This window comes from Mustela nigripes, chromosome 14 (genome assembly GCF_022355385.1).
Source record: "Mustela nigripes isolate SB6536 chromosome 14, MUSNIG.SB6536, whole genome shotgun sequence".
Taxonomy (NCBI): Eukaryota; Metazoa; Chordata; class Mammalia; order Carnivora; family Mustelidae; genus Mustela; species Mustela nigripes.
The window spans coordinates 71,437,290-71,452,806 of record NC_081570.1 but is presented as its reverse complement, the minus strand read 5'-3'; the positions used below and the strand labels follow the sequence as shown (position 1 = coordinate 71,452,806).

General features: G+C 39.0%; 1 protein-coding gene across 1 annotated transcript; it reads left to right on the top strand.

Annotated features, from left to right (window-relative positions):
- The first annotated feature begins 5,487 nt into the window (after positions 1-5,487).
- On the top strand, positions 5,488-11,648 carry C14H1orf52 (chromosome 14 C1orf52 homolog). The gene is made up of 3 exons (XM_059375289.1): positions 5,488-5,805; positions 6,458-6,656; positions 11,141-11,648. The coding sequence occupies exons 1-3, from the start codon at positions 5,530-5,532 to the stop codon at positions 11,212-11,214; spliced, it is 549 nt and encodes a 182-aa protein (XP_059231272.1). The 5' UTR covers positions 5,488-5,529; the 3' UTR covers positions 11,215-11,648.
- Positions 11,649-15,517: the final 3,869 nt, after the last annotated feature.

The window sequence follows — 15,517 nt, the reverse complement described above, 5'->3', positions numbered from 1 at the left end:
ATTTATTTGGATAGTGCGTGTGCTTAGCACAGAGAGAGGCAGAGGGAGAGAATCCTCCAGCAGACTCCCCACTGGGCATGGAGTCAGATGCACAGCTCAGTCTCATGACCTTGAGATTGTGACCCGAGCCGAAATCAAGAGTTGGACACTTAACTGACAGTGCCATTCAGGTACCCTGGTTCTATAGGTTTTAATAAAATCATAAAGTCATGTATCCACCACTGTAATATCATACAGGACAGTTTTACTGCCCTAAAAATGTCCTTTGTTGCACTTACTCATCTCTTCCTCTTCCCTTCCCCTTCCAGCCCTAGCAGCCACTGATCTTTTATTGTTTCTGTACTGCTTTTTTCCAGAATGTCACATAGTTGGAATCATATGTAGCCTAAGCACTATGAAACGTAAGTTTTCTCCATGGTAAGCACACCTTTTCATGAGGTGATTTAACATCTTTGGTCAGCATGTTGCTCTTCATCCAAGGTCAAACATTGGCAAATTAGGAACAAGCCAAAATAATGGCAAATTCTAGTTTTGTTTCAGTTTTTTTTTAAGAAGTGTTTTGTTCTGTTTGAGAGATTTGGGATTTGTTTATTTTGATAAACAGACTTTTTTTTTTTTAAGATTTTATTTATTGTTTTGACGGAGAGAGTGAACACACAAGTGGGGGTGGGGGGGAGTGGCAGGCAGAGGAAGAGGGAGAAGTCAGCCTCCACACTGAGCGGGGACTCAAATGGGGACTCGATCCCAGGACCCTGAGATCATGACCTGAGCCAAAGGCAGATGCTTAAAAGGCTGAGCCATGCAGGTACCCCAGTCTTTATTTCAATTAAATAATTAAGTAATCTAATTTCTCAATCTTTTCTTTTGTGGTTAGTGATTTCTAGCTCCTGTTTTAGAAATCTGCTTGTCTCAATGTCATAATGATATTCTATGTTTTTTCTTGGAGTCTTAGTTGTTTTAATTTCACAATTGGCCATATAATTCATTATAAAGTGATTTCTGTGTATGGTATAAGGTAGAAGCTTTTTTTTTTTTTAAGATTTTATTTATTTATTTGAGAGATGGCATGATGGGGGGATGGACAGAGGGAGAAGCAGGCTCCCCGCTGAGCAGGGGACTCGATCCTGGGACTCCAGGATCATGACCCTGAGCTGAAGGCAGTCACTTAATTAACTGAGCCACCCAGGCACCCAGTAGAATTCAGTCTTACAGGTACTGTCTTTTAAAGCAATATAAAAGGGAGCAGAAAGTTCTAGGCTCTGGTTATCTTGTTTCAATGGATAAATATACACACTTTGGACTTTGGGGGAAAAAACAAACCAAGAAGCAAATCTGTCTATAGTTGTTAAATATAATCTTATGAAGGCTGTCTGAGAGCAGAGCTCAAACAAACTCAGAATAAAGTGAATGACTCAACATCACACAACTGTTTAGAATAAAAATCCAGGACTGTTTGGCTCCACAGTCAATGTTCTTTCCACAAATTCATGCTCTTAGTATTTCTTAAATAACCGAAAGTTAAGAGTGGAGATAATGTATTCTTTTCACTCATTAATTCAGTAATTTTTCATTGAGTCCCTATTTTCTAGGTGCTGGAGACAGAGTGATAAAACAAAACCTGTGTTCTCAAAGAATTCACATTGCAGTTGGGGGAGGTAAAATATAAGTAGGGGAACCTGGGTAATTCTAGTTACCATGGATATAAAATAGGGCATGTGTGAGTTAAAACATAACTTGAGAAAGAGTTTAGATAGCATCATCAGGGAACTCGTCTCAGAGCAGGTGACAATTGAACTGAGACATGTCCAAAAGGCACAGAAACCAGCTTAAAGGGGCTCCCACAGGCCAAATCAGGAATAATTTCAACATCAAAATAAATACTAATAATAATAGATCATAAATCATTGGATAAAATAAGAACCCATGAGTTAATGCTAATGTAATGGACAAATAATCTGATGAAGAATGGGATATTGACACAGTCTCAAATATCTCCCTACAAAACACTTACTAATTACAAAGGAGGAAAAAAGTAACTTGATAGTAGAAAACCCTGCCAGATACTACCTTAAACAAAAAATCAGGGGTGCCTGACTGGCCCAGCTTGTAGAACATATGACTCGATCTTGGGGTTTGAGTTTGAGCCCCACCTTGGGTGCAGAGATTACCTAAAAATAAAATCTTTATTAAAAAGTTAAAAATCATTAGTACCAAAGCAAATGAAACCACATGCCTCCTGATAGAATGCAATGAGAAGAACACAACACCACATTTGTGATATTCTTTTTTTTTCTTTGTTATTTGACAGAGCACAAGTAGGCTGAACGGCAGGCAGAGACAGAGAGAGAGAAGCAGGCTCCCTGCTGAGCAAGGAGCCTGATACAGGATGTGGAACTCTACCCCAGGACCCTGGGATCATGACCTGAGCCCAAGGCAGCCACCTAACTGACTGAGCCACCCACATGTCCCCTTTCATGATATTCTTAACAAAGATTTGTAACCTGAATTTATCACTAGGACAAATAGAGGCATCTTTTACAAAATAACTATAGTCTAGATATCAAAGTCATGAAATTTAAAAACAGAAAACCATTAAAGATTAAAAGAGAGAGACACAGCCACTAAATGTAATGCATGAATCTAAACCAATTTAAAGATTATTAAATGTTAAGAAAATTAGCAGGAAACAAAAAAGAAATGTAGTTGAGGTAGAATCGGTAATAAGTGTTTGGACTTGGACTATATTTTAAATTTGAAATGATAACATTTGCTGACTTGTGACCTGAGCACCTGGATTAATAATGCTGCAATTTGGGGTGCCTGGCTGACTTAGTCCATAGAGCATGTCAGTCTTGATCTCAGGGTCCTGAGTTCAAGCACCACGTTTGGTATAGAGATTACTCAAAAATAATGGTAATGCTGTAATTTAAAGAGATGGGACAGATTATGGGAGGTGGAGAGTATTGAGGGTAGGAAATGAAGAGTTCAGTTTGGACATGTTTTCAGGTGTCTATTGCTGCATAACATACCTAAACTTAAAACACTTTAGAACACTAAACTTTTAAAACACTAACACTTAGTGGTTTAAAATAATGACCAGTTATTTGTTCTTGATTCTGCAAATTGGGCTAGACTTGGCTACATAGTTCTTATGATGCTCTATCCTGGGATCATTCTGAATTCTTATAAAGGCTCGGCTGGGATTGTATAAATTCACTCACAAATCTAGTGCTTTACCTGGGATGGATACACCAGCTGGGAGCTGACTGGGGTTCCTTATTCACAGTATCTCCAGCAGAGTAGCTGGATCTCTCTTTACATGGTGGCTCAGGGTTTCCCGGGGGCGGGGGATGGGGGAGACAATGGAGGCATCCTAGTCATCAGTGCAAGGCACAAGGCTAGCCCAGATCCAAAGGGAGAGGAAATATACCCCATGGTGGAAGGAACGGCATACAGCACTGACATGGCAGGAATTGTTGACTGCCATCTTCGTAGAAAATCTACTGCAAATATGTTAAGGTTGCAGTGCTTGTTAGACACTGAAGTTGGAAATTGGGTACAAGGATTTTGGTGTTCAGGGAATGCTTCTGGACTGGTTATATAAATGTGGGAGTTATTAGCATAAAATGGTATTTTAAACCATGAGACTTGATGAATTCACCTTTAAACAGAGGGTTCATAGAAAAGAAGGGCTATTCCAGGACTGAGCCTGAGGTGCTCTCACAACTAGAGGTGAGACGGAAGAAGGCAAGAGAGGAAACGGAAAAGAGCCCTGTGAAATAGGAAGAGAACTAAAGCATATGATTGGTAAAAAGCAAGAGAAAAAATTGTTTCAAGGCCTGTCTTAACTATCATATGATCTCCCTGATATGACGAAGTGGAGATGCAACAGGGGGGGTTAAGGGGGTAGGAGAAGAATCAATGAAACAAGATGGGATTGGGAGGGAGACAAACCATAAGTGACTCTTAATCTCACAAAACAAACTGAGGGTTGCTGGGGGGAGGGGGGTTGGGGGAAGGGGGGTGGGGTTATGGGAATTGGGGAGGGTATGTGCTATGGGGAGTGCTGTGAAGTGTGTAAACCTGGTGATTCACATACCTGTACCCTGGGGGATAAAAATATATGTTTATAAAAAATTAAAAATTAAAATAAATAAATAAATAAAATCTATTTGAAATAAGAAAAAAAAAAAAAAAAGGCCTGTCTTGTTAAGAGATGAAGTAAGAAGCAGCCCCCGGACTTTGTCACATGGGGGCTGTTGGTGGCTTTGATAACAGGGACTCATGACTCAAACTGTGTACCCAAACCTCAGAGGGACTCAACAAGGGGCCAGTTTTTTAAAGATTTTATTTATTTATTTGAGAGAGAGGGCACAAACAGGGAAGCAGCAGAGTGAGAGGGAGAAACAGACTCCCCACTGAGCAGGGAGCTTAATGGCACAGGGCTCAATCCCAGGACCCCAGGATCATGATCTGATCCAAAGGCAGACACCAACTGAGCCACCCAGACACTCTACAAACGACTTTTTCACTTTCATTTAGGGCCATTCCCTCTTAGATCACCAGGAGGAGTGAAAGATTTCTAGTTTTCTTGGTGACTAGGTTATATCATTTTCTAAGAGAGGGAGCACACACAGAAACAAGTCATATGAAAGGACAAGCTACTGTTCTAGTATATCGGTGTTTGAGGCCCCAGCAGTCCGTCCACATGAAAAGTTTAAGAGCCAAATGGAGGTCTGGTCCAGAGGTTGGATAGAGAGCTTGGGGTTGGAAACCCAGATTTGGGAGTCACAAGCATAAGATGGTTAATGCCATGGAAAGAAATGGGTTGGCCTGCAACGTTGTAATGCCCTCTACCTCTTGCGGAAAGATGGTGCAATAAATTGGGAAACACCGGCGTTTAAGGGCCAGACAGGGCAAAGCAAGAATGAAAAGAGGCTGACAATGAGAAGCCAGAGTGTGTGGAAGACCCACTGAGAGGTGAGATGCAATCCAAGAAGAATTTCATCAAAGACAGCTGTTCAGACCCCACTGGAATGAGGTCAAGCAGGAAAGGATTTAGCCTGTGACTGGATCAGTGCACCACCCATAGAGATCTTCCACGGTGACTGCGGGGAAACAACCATACTGAGAATAATTTTCAATTTGAAGAGGAGATGCAGTGAGATCAGGAAGAAATCCTGGTGTCTGGGCAATGGTTAAGGTGAGGCGGCCGTGAAAAACAAATTCTTATCTCGAGTATGCCTTTAATAAATTCTTACTGAATGTTGACAGTTTGTTTGGGACCACTACTTCAGGACTTGTCTCTTCTCAGGGATCCTCAGGAAGGAGCCTAAAGCAGCCCCGCTCGGCCAAGTGCGCTCCCCGCCTCCAGCCTCAGTCCGACCTCCAGCTGCAGCAGCCCCGCTGCCGTCAGGGGGCGCAGGGTCTGCGCTCTACCGCAATACTTGGGGCGGAGCCAACCGTGGGGCGGGCCCTGAGGCAGCTTCCGGCTTCCGGCGGAGCGCCCGGTTGTCGCGCGCAGCCGTCATGGCGGCCGAGGAGAAGGACCCCTTGAGCTATTTCGCGGCTTACGGCAGCAGCAGCTCAGGTTCCTCAGGCGAGGAGGATAACAGCGAGCCGGAGGAAACGAATCGCAGGACCCCAGATCCTGCGAAGCCGGCGGGCGGCTGTGGGAACAAGGCAGAGAAGCGGCTGCCAGGACCCGACGAATTGTTTCGGAGCGTGACTCGCCCGGCCTTTCTCTACAATCCGCTCAACAAACAGATAGACTGGGAGAGGCACGTCGTCAAGGCGCCTGAGGAGGTGAGGTTCCCGACCCGGTTTCCCGACCGTGGCCCCGGCCTCCGCCCCCTTCCTCCTGAGCCCTCTCCTGGGGACCGGCACTTCGTTCCCCCCACACGCAATCACCTCCTGCGGGTTACCGCACCACCCCTCCCATCTCCAGCCCTGGGGAGCCCGGGCCCCCTTCCCCAGCCTGGTGGGTGTCAGACTGGCCCGCAGCCCCCGCCCCCTTGTGAGGAGACCCAAACCTCCGCGCTCGGTGCCCCGACCCCGCGCTGCGAGGACTAACGGTGGTGACTCCCCCGCCCCCCCCCGCTGCAGCTTCTCCCCGAGACCCCTTCCCTTTGACGCCGAAGTGCCTGCGGTGCTGCCTCCAAGACAGTGTCTGCTGCAGCCTCCTGAAGGGGTCAGCCTTGGCGTAGTATCTCTGAGACTGGATTCTTCTTTGGTAACTAAAAGTTATTAGCTTTATTCGTATAGGGAACCCTTTGGCTTTTCACTTAACAGTATTGTGATTTTGATGGAAAAAAAAAAAAAAAAGATGTATCTTTAAACCTTTTTAAAAAAAAAAGTCATCCTGAACAATAAGCGAACGGCAGGGAGGTGCATGTGCCCATACAGATTGGAGGAACCTCGGTTCGTCACGGTGCTTTTTAATGTGTTTGCTTAACAGCCTCCAAAAGAATTCAAAATATGGAAGTCAAACTATGTACCACCTCCGGAGACCTACACTACTGAGAAGAAACCTCCCCCTCCAGAGCTGGATATGGCAATAAAGTGGTCTAACATATATGAGGACAATGGTGATGATGCCCCACAGAATGCTAAGAAAGCTAGGCTTCTACCAGAAGGGGAGGAGACAGTGGAATCAGGTAAGGCCAGTCAGAGTTCCTTGAATAAATACCTTTTGGCCCCTGTGATGGGTTTAAAAAGAAGGAGATACTTAATGAGTGAAATTTAAATCTGACGACTTAAGAAATTGATGATGGTGTGTAATTATTATTTTTGCCGTAGTTTTGAGAAAGATTGTATAAATTTGGCCTTGACGTGAAGTCTCTGGAAGCTCAACCAGTAGTATTTACCATGTTTTAGAAAAAGATCTTAAGTTCTTCAGGCATTAGAGTGAAATTTCTGCTATCTCAACCCGTCGTATATAGGATTTATAGTTTAAAACAGAGACATTTAATTCATGGATTCTTTCTTGTGATTGCAGCTTCGAAGAGCTGAAGGTTTCATTTTATATTAAAGCAGTTGTGGTTTAAAGCCAAAATTAGTGTGACAAAATGAAGTTAATTGAGTATTACTACATAGTAATAGGAAGATAATGACCTAGTTGAAATGTTTGTATCATAATTTCATCTCATATTTAGAGTATAAGTAACCACAGTAATCTCTGCTTACATACATTTACCCAAGCCCTCAATTCCATCCTTCACACTGCAGCTAGTGATCACTTTTTCTAAAAGTAATGTCTGATTATGAAACTCACCTGCTTAAAATCCTTCACCAAGAGCATAGTCAAAGCCTTCTGATAGGCCCAGCCTTTCTCTCTACCTTCATTTTAAATGGTGTCTTTTTCTACCACTTTAAGATCTTAAAATTGAAAACTGAATAGACCATGCTATATTATGGTTCCATGCCTTTCAGCGTATGTTGCTCCTTTTCCAGAATGTTCTTCCCTCCCTCTTCGGCCGGTAAACACATTCATCCTTCAAAATCTTACTCAAAGAAAAAAATGTCAGCACCTCCTTCAAATTATTTGCTCTTCTAAGCCTTGTGTGTGCTAATGCTATTGATTGTACTATCATCTTATATGAGATTATTTGTTGATAAGTTTGTCTTCTTTGTGAACATTAGTTCCTTTACAGTTTGTGGTACATTTTGACTATTCAGTAGGTATTGTTGAATTGAGCTAATATTTGGAAGTCATTTTTATGGAAGGTCATGCCAGTTAAACAGATTTTTGAAGTGCTCATGAATCCAGGGCTACTTCCCTTAGCTCCTTTTACAGCCATGCAGAGTTTTGTTTTAGGAGAAAAAATAACTAACTGGTAGGAGTTCTTCAGTTTTAATTTTACTTGGCTTTTCCATTTCTTTCACTGATTTTCCAGTGTGGATTAGAAGTCACTAATGAAGGCATATCATTCAGTAATAGCATCCTTTTAAATCAAAATACCTCATACTGTATAGTATTGTGTAATTAATAAAAAACCATTTTTGCATAAATAGTGTTTAATCCTGCACCTGGTGAAACCAGATAAGGAAATATGGAAATGAAAGCTTCATGTGACTTGTCTATGATCACAAAACTAGAAGATGCCAAGCTGTAAAATAGGTACTTCCACATAGTGACCTAGTAAAGAAGTGGTACAGATGCATTAGTAAAGTGAGATCACTCTTTTATAGACAAGATTACTCTTTTATAGACAAGGAAATAATCTCAGATTAAAGAATTGGCCTAAGTAAATTCACACAGCTAGGAAGAAGTGAAATTAGAATTCAGATTCAGGCCCTTAAGTGGAAATGATGTCTCTGTAAGCTGGGGTTTATTCTCTCAATGTTTTGCAAGCGGAAGTGCTTGAGAAATAGCTGTTCTGTAGGAAGTAAGACCACTAGAGCTGATACTCAAATTAAGATAGATTGGTGCTCTCTCTTTGTTTCTATATGGAAAAAGTGAGGATTCTCTACCAGGACAAACAACCAGAAAGAATTTTCTTCTTTCTAGCTTGCCTCCAAATACGTGGCAAATAATGTTGTTATTCTCCTCGGTAATTTCTGTTCTTTTGATTATATGATGGTCCTCCATCGAACGTGTACAGAAATAATATCAAACGACAGAAGGACCCAATGCTCAGTGGATCATAAAGTTAAAAGATAATCATAGAATCTTTAATTTGGACTCTAATGTTGGTTATTGACTATAACTATCTTCTTTTTTAGATACTTTCCTTTTTAGAAGTGATTTTTGTCATTTCAGAATCCCACAAAGTCAGTATAAAATTGATCATTTTTTAATTTGTTTTTATTAACTTACAAAATATCTCGTTTAAGAAATTTCATATTCTTGGGGCACCTGGGTGGCTCAGTTGTTAAGCCTTTGCCTTCAGCTCTGGTCATGATCCTGGGGTCCTGGGATGAGCCCCGTATCGGGCTCTCAGCTCAGCAGGAAGCCTGCTTCTCCCTCTGCTTGTGTTCTCTCTCTCACTGTCTCTGTCAATTAAATAAAATCTTTTTTTAAAAAAAAAGCAAAATTCCACACTCTTAAATTATCTGATTTTTAGACTATTAAATTATTTTTACTTTTCCTACTCATTTTTTGCACTTCGGTCTTTTTTGCCAGTTAAATTCTTTTAGGTTTATTATTATTTTTTCTTGTTTAGTAATTGTGAAATTCAGTTCAGTAAGGCTTAGATATTATTGACATGTACTTAGCCATGAAATCCCTACATAAGTAGTTAATGCTTTTTCTTTTTTTTAAAGAATTTTAGAAAGTTAGTTCATATTAACAGTGTTACTTATTTACCTCAGGCGGCATGAATTCCATAATAGAAAAATTTTTTCTTTACTAATGCATCTGTAATATATGGCACAGAGTAGAAACTCAATAATTTGATTAAATGAACATTTCAGGGTGGTTTTGTTTCATTTGTCCTGCTATGCTTTTCAAGGCAATGCCTTGTTATGTCACTAGATGGCAATAGCTTCTGTTCAATTTCCTATTGGAAATTATTTTTCCAACCCTAGTAATTTGTGTTTTTTAATTCAGTAAATTTATTTAAAATTGGCAGATTAATAGCAGAAATGTCTCACGATCTCTCTCTCTCTCTCTCTCTCTTTTTTTTTTTTTTTTTGAGAGAGCAGGCTCACTGCTCAGAGCCCAGTGCAGGACTCTATCCCAGACTCCAGGATTATGACCTGAGCTGAAGGCAGATGTTTAACCAACTTAGCCACCCAGGCACCCACAGTCATCTTTTTAATGAGATGTAAACAGTGGATTTTATAATAGTTAGAAAGTAATTTCAGTTTTTATACTGTGAAGATAATCTCAAAGTCTAGCTATGACATTAATAAAACTCCAGTTAAAAAACAAAGATCTTGGCTTATTTGAGCTCTGTGACATATCAGTTGGTTTATACATTACTTTTGTGTATGCATGATAAACTGTTGATTAAAACTCTGGTCTATAATTCCTAGGATGATTTGTTGATCTGAATTTTATCTTATCTTGCTGCTTATCTAAACCCATAAGTGCTTTCTGAAATACATAAATAATACTGCCATACTGTGCTTAAAGATGAATGAAGATGAATGAATCTTCTGTTAATTTTAATTATTCTCTTCATCAATGAAGGAGATACTCTGAGTATGGTACAGTTAGCAGAAGGGAACTGAAGGCTTAGGCTGTAAATGTATTTCCTCTATAAGGAGTTATGGTGTGATATAAGCAGTTTTTCCCCAACTTTTTATTTTTATTATAATTTTTTTTTTATTAAGTAAGCTCCACACCCAGCATGGGGCTTGAATTCACCACCCGAAGATCAAGAGGCTCATGTTCTACTACTTACTGAGCCAGCCAGGCACTGCAGCTTCCCAGTTTTTTTAATATGAAGACCCCTTTCAATATCAGAATATTTTATAGATCACCACGTGATAGTTGTTGAACTTGGGCATCTGTTTTGATTGAGAAGGTAAAGCCAAAAATGCAATGAATCCAGTAATGTGCTTAACATAAATTTGTATTTTAAAATTTATAACTTTTGTATGTTAGTCTGTCTATATGGAGTTCTTAACAAAGCCACACACATGTTCAGAGAGAATACAGTTTTGGTGAAACTTTTACCTGTGAGTGCTTTTTAAATTTCAAAGTAAAAGGACAAGGGTTATAAATAGGAAAGGGAGTTGCTTTGCGGGGAGAGAAAGTAGATTGGAAGGGAAAGAACAGCCAATGGCTACTTTAAATAATGTCATGTTTAGATTGGTAGTCTTTGGTTAAAAAAAAAATAGAATGTGTTCTGTTTTTTACAACATGTAGATTATTTAAATACACACAAAGTATATACTGTGGAATATATGGGAATAGCTTTTTTTCAGAACAAGTCTGTTACTCTCAGTTTAAAACTACCTTAATATAGCACTAAAAGGTCAATCTGAATTCTGCATGACACTACAATTTAAAAATTTCTACTTTTACTTGGCACTTTAAAATCAGAGTTCTAAATTTAACTTTTGGTTTTTATTAGGAAACCAGAAGAAACACAAGCTGGGAATAATGATTTTGGTCTGAAGTCAATGAAATATTTATACTTAACTTTTCTTTTAAAATTACTGATTAAAACTTTTCCTTTCCTGTTTAAAGATGATGAAAAAGATGAACATACTTCTAAAAAGCGCAAAGTAGAACCAGGAGAGCCAACAAAGAAGAAAAAGTAGAAAACAACAAATTACAAGAATTTCTGGACTGCGAAACTTGTTGAAACGGTTTTTTTGGGCAGATTAAGTTGATGTTTTAAATTATTGTGAAACAACATCTCCATGAAAGTACATGTTAATTAACTAATAATAAGTATTGCTGTGGGAACTTTCCACTGTAGAATTCATTTTTTATTTAAAACTTTATTTAAAACTCAAGTGGTGATTTGTGATTGTGAAAATGACAACACATGGAAGCATTCTTGCTGTCACAGAATTTGTGACATGATTTGAGAGTTTTGTCACATGCCGACATGCCAATGTTCTATGAACCTTTTATAAAGGAATATATTTTTAAATATATTGTAATGTACTGTGAACTCGTAGGGTGCTTTTCAACAGTGTTTGTACAGTGTAAATAGATCATGGAAATAAAAATTACTTATTCAATATTACTATTGCATAACATTAACATTTGAATATTTGTCTGTGGCAAGTACCCTCTTTGCCATGTGATGTTTTTAATAGTAGGTATTACCATCTAGGAGTGCCTTCTGTGTTCCAGGTGCTTTGTGGATACTTTTTCACTGATCCTCAAACAGCCTTGGTAAAGCAGGTCCTAGAGGCTTCATTTTATAATAAAGAGAGATTAACTTACCCGAGGTTCCACAGTGAGTGAGCAGTGATTTGGGGATTTAACTAAGGATACTTGAACTCCAGAATCATCACTCTGAACCACCTACCCACCAGTCAGACTTTCGTGATCCTCGAGGGACTGCAGTTGTCATAGCTTCGGGTACTCTCTGTGGTAAGCAGGGAGATCTTCCCTGATTGTTACTGTGCTTTATCATGTAAACCTTAGGGGATGGTTATTCATTAATTTCCCTGGTAAATAGTTTGCTGAAGATAAGAATTCTCTACAAAGAACTGCCAGATGTAGCAAATAGAAGTAGAGGACACCCAATTAAATTTGAATTTTAGATGAACAAATAATGTTTTATATGTGCAATATGTGGGACCTACTTAACACTAAAAATTTGTTTATCTGAGACTCAGATTTCACTGACCATTTTGTGTTGTTTTGTTTTTGTGCATGGCTCCTATTTTAAGGCTTCATATAGTAATAGTCAAATTCAGCAAGGGGTAGTAAGGAAATTAATCACATTTGATTTTATTTCTTTAGTCCATAATGGCAGTTAGTTATTTATAGTATTTTGAACTATAAAAAGGAGATGCTATACGTTGTATCAATCATTCCATGCATCTTAATGCCTTTCAGAGCCAAGAGTTAATTACAGGACACTGCACCTCTATAGTGTATAAGAAGAATTAAAGACATTTGTCTTTGCATTTAAAAAAAAAAAAAATCCTCAGTTTAGTTGTTTTTCTTCAGTACTGGAAATCAGTATTTGAAAAGCTATAAAATTTGTTTAATTGGAAACATGGATCAAGTAGATTAAGATTTGCAAAAGGCATTAAAATGATGGTGCTACCATGGTGTTTTGTAGAATGAGGAAAGAATAGAAACAGTATGATAGCTTCCAGTACATCTCAAACTTGCAAAAAATAATTCTGTGGCTGTTTGTTTGTTTTCGTTTTTTTTTTTCCAGGATTTTATTTATTCATTTGACAGAGATAGCGAGAGAGAGCACAAGCAGGAGGAGCAGCATATGGAGAGGAAGAAGCAGGCTTCCTGCTGAGCAGGGAGCCCAATGTGGTTGGATCCCAGGACCCTGAGATATGACCTGAGCTAAAGGCAGATGCTAAACCAATTGAGCCACCCAGGTGCTCCCTATAGCTGCTTTGTCCTCTGTGCTTATAGATACATGATTCCCAAAATTGAAGTAATTGTAAAGCAAGGAACTTTTTATTTAAAGCCTTTGTATATGAATAATTTCGAGGGCTAGAATATCGTATTAGGGAGTGGCATGAAAAAGCATGAGTTCAGTGTGACACCAGACTAAACAAATGGAATTATAATTTTGAGTCTGTGATTCCTAAATCTAGAGAAATCTGTTGTCTGGATACATGTATTAGAGGAGCAGATATTTCAAGAAGTTACTGAACTATTACAAGATTTAAAAATTAGCATGAAGGCAAAACTCATACAATAAAAAAACAACCCAAGGGGCGCCTGAGTGGCTCAGTCCTTAAGCATCTGCCTTCAGCTCAGGTCATGGTCCCAGGATCCAGCCCCACATCGGGCTCCCTGCTTGGTGGGAAGCATGTTTCTCCCTCTCCTACTCCCCTTGCTTGTGTTTCCTCGCTGTGTCTCTGTCAAATGAATACATAAAAACTTAAAAAAAAAAAAAAAACCAGCAAGCCACTGTCTGGAAATCTAACCTCTTTTTATCACCCATTGGTTCAATTTCCAACTTAAATCAGTTAGTTTATGATAGAACAAAAGCTAACTAGATCAGCCTCTAGTGATGGCTTTCAGCCCGCTCCCCCTTCTAGAAGGTAACAGAATGGGAATGGCGGGGAGGAATAAATACTGTTTTTCTAGAAGGGGTGTTGATATTTTAGGACATAGAGTGGCTAAACTTGTGAGCTCATTATGCCCCTTCTGGGAGATGTTCACCTACTTTGAATAGTTCTAATGTAGGAGGGGAAAGAGAAGGAGACTAAATATTTTAGAGCAGTCTGATTCTGCCATTTGTATTTCACGGGGGTTCTTTTCAAAATATGACCAAAAAACAAAAGGGGAAAGGGATCTTTATCCAGGTTGTTTCTCTTTTAGACAAGTCACTTGATACTTGACTCTTTCTTCATCTTTAAGGAAGTTAGACCACATCAGGTGTAAATGACTTTCTTCTGTGCAAGGATAAAATTTGGGAACTAAGCATCTGTGGGCCATATTTTAAAATTCAAAGTGTAAATAGCATATGGAGTTTTGTGAAAAATGTTCTATCCGGAATCAAAGAACATTACTGAGAAAATTGACACTGATTTTTAGCCATTAAAATACTCATATTATCTGAACTTAATTGCAAACTTTCAACTTTCTAGTCTAGATCCTTAATGCTGTGTAGTACTTTTGCATTCACAAAGTTCAATCATATAGTATTTTAGTTTCCAAAAATCTAACGAGGTAGGCTTTATCATTTCCAAATTAGAGAAATAGAAAACAGGCCCAGCCAGATAAAACAATATGCCCACAAATATGTGAGTTAGCTACAGAGCTCAGGCTAGAATCTGTAATTGCATTCCATGTAAAGTTTATGGAGTACCTATTGGTGCAAAGTACTGTTAGGAAAAGAAGACCCATTTTTATTTTAGCAAAGTCACGTTGGTAGCCATAAGAAGAAAAGACATGTAAGGACTGATTCAGAAAGACTGGTTGCAGTAGTTCAGTAGAGCAGTAAGTAATGAACTAAGGCATTGGAGAGGAGACTGGGGTATGAGAAACTGGTAGTCCTTATTTGGATGTAATGGCCCTGGTTTTCTTTTATTGCAAACTATATATATATATATATATGGTGAGGGTTTTTTTAATTGCAAACTACATACATATGGTTTGTAGTGTGTGTGTGTGTGTGTGTGTGTGTGTGTAATTAAAATGTAAGTGGGCTAGTGCAGGTTTGGACATGGCCTGCATGTAAAACATATTACCACACCATTTAGACACACAACCCTACTAGACACATTTTAAAAATACAAATATTTTTACAGGTATCTGCATGAACTCAACAACTGATTAAAACCACAGCTGGACTTTAGTGTCATTGGTGGTATTTCAGGTTTTAGCCTTTTGTGTCCATACCGAACTGCTTCCCTATTTCACTTACTACAGAAGTTCCAGACATTCTTACAAGAAAATCCCAGCAAGTGTTTTGGACTTTTCATTATATTCTAAACCTTTCTCTCTTCCCTTTACATAATTTTCCCAATTTAAAACATTGCATTGCATTGTAATGCAAATATATATATATACATATATATATATATATACACATATATATATATATATATGTATATATATATATACCTATTTGTATGTACAGTCCACGGAGGAGGACCTCTGCCTGTTCATTTTCTAGAACCATGCCTGGCACATAAAAGATATTCAGTAGAACTCCTGATTGTTGATGGTGAACTGAATTTTTTCCAATTGGTTTGGGAGTGATCCTCCAGAGGCTTGTGTCTCCAGTTATATGGGCCAATAAATCTTGACAGTTTAAATCAGTTTGAGTTCAGTTTTCTGTCATTTTCTATCAAAAACATCCTAACTGATGTGAAACTTTTTACTGCCTTGGTTTCTTGCGAGGCCCCACGTTATCCTGGTTCTCTTCTCTATTTCTCCTCTCCGGCTCCTTCTCTGCCA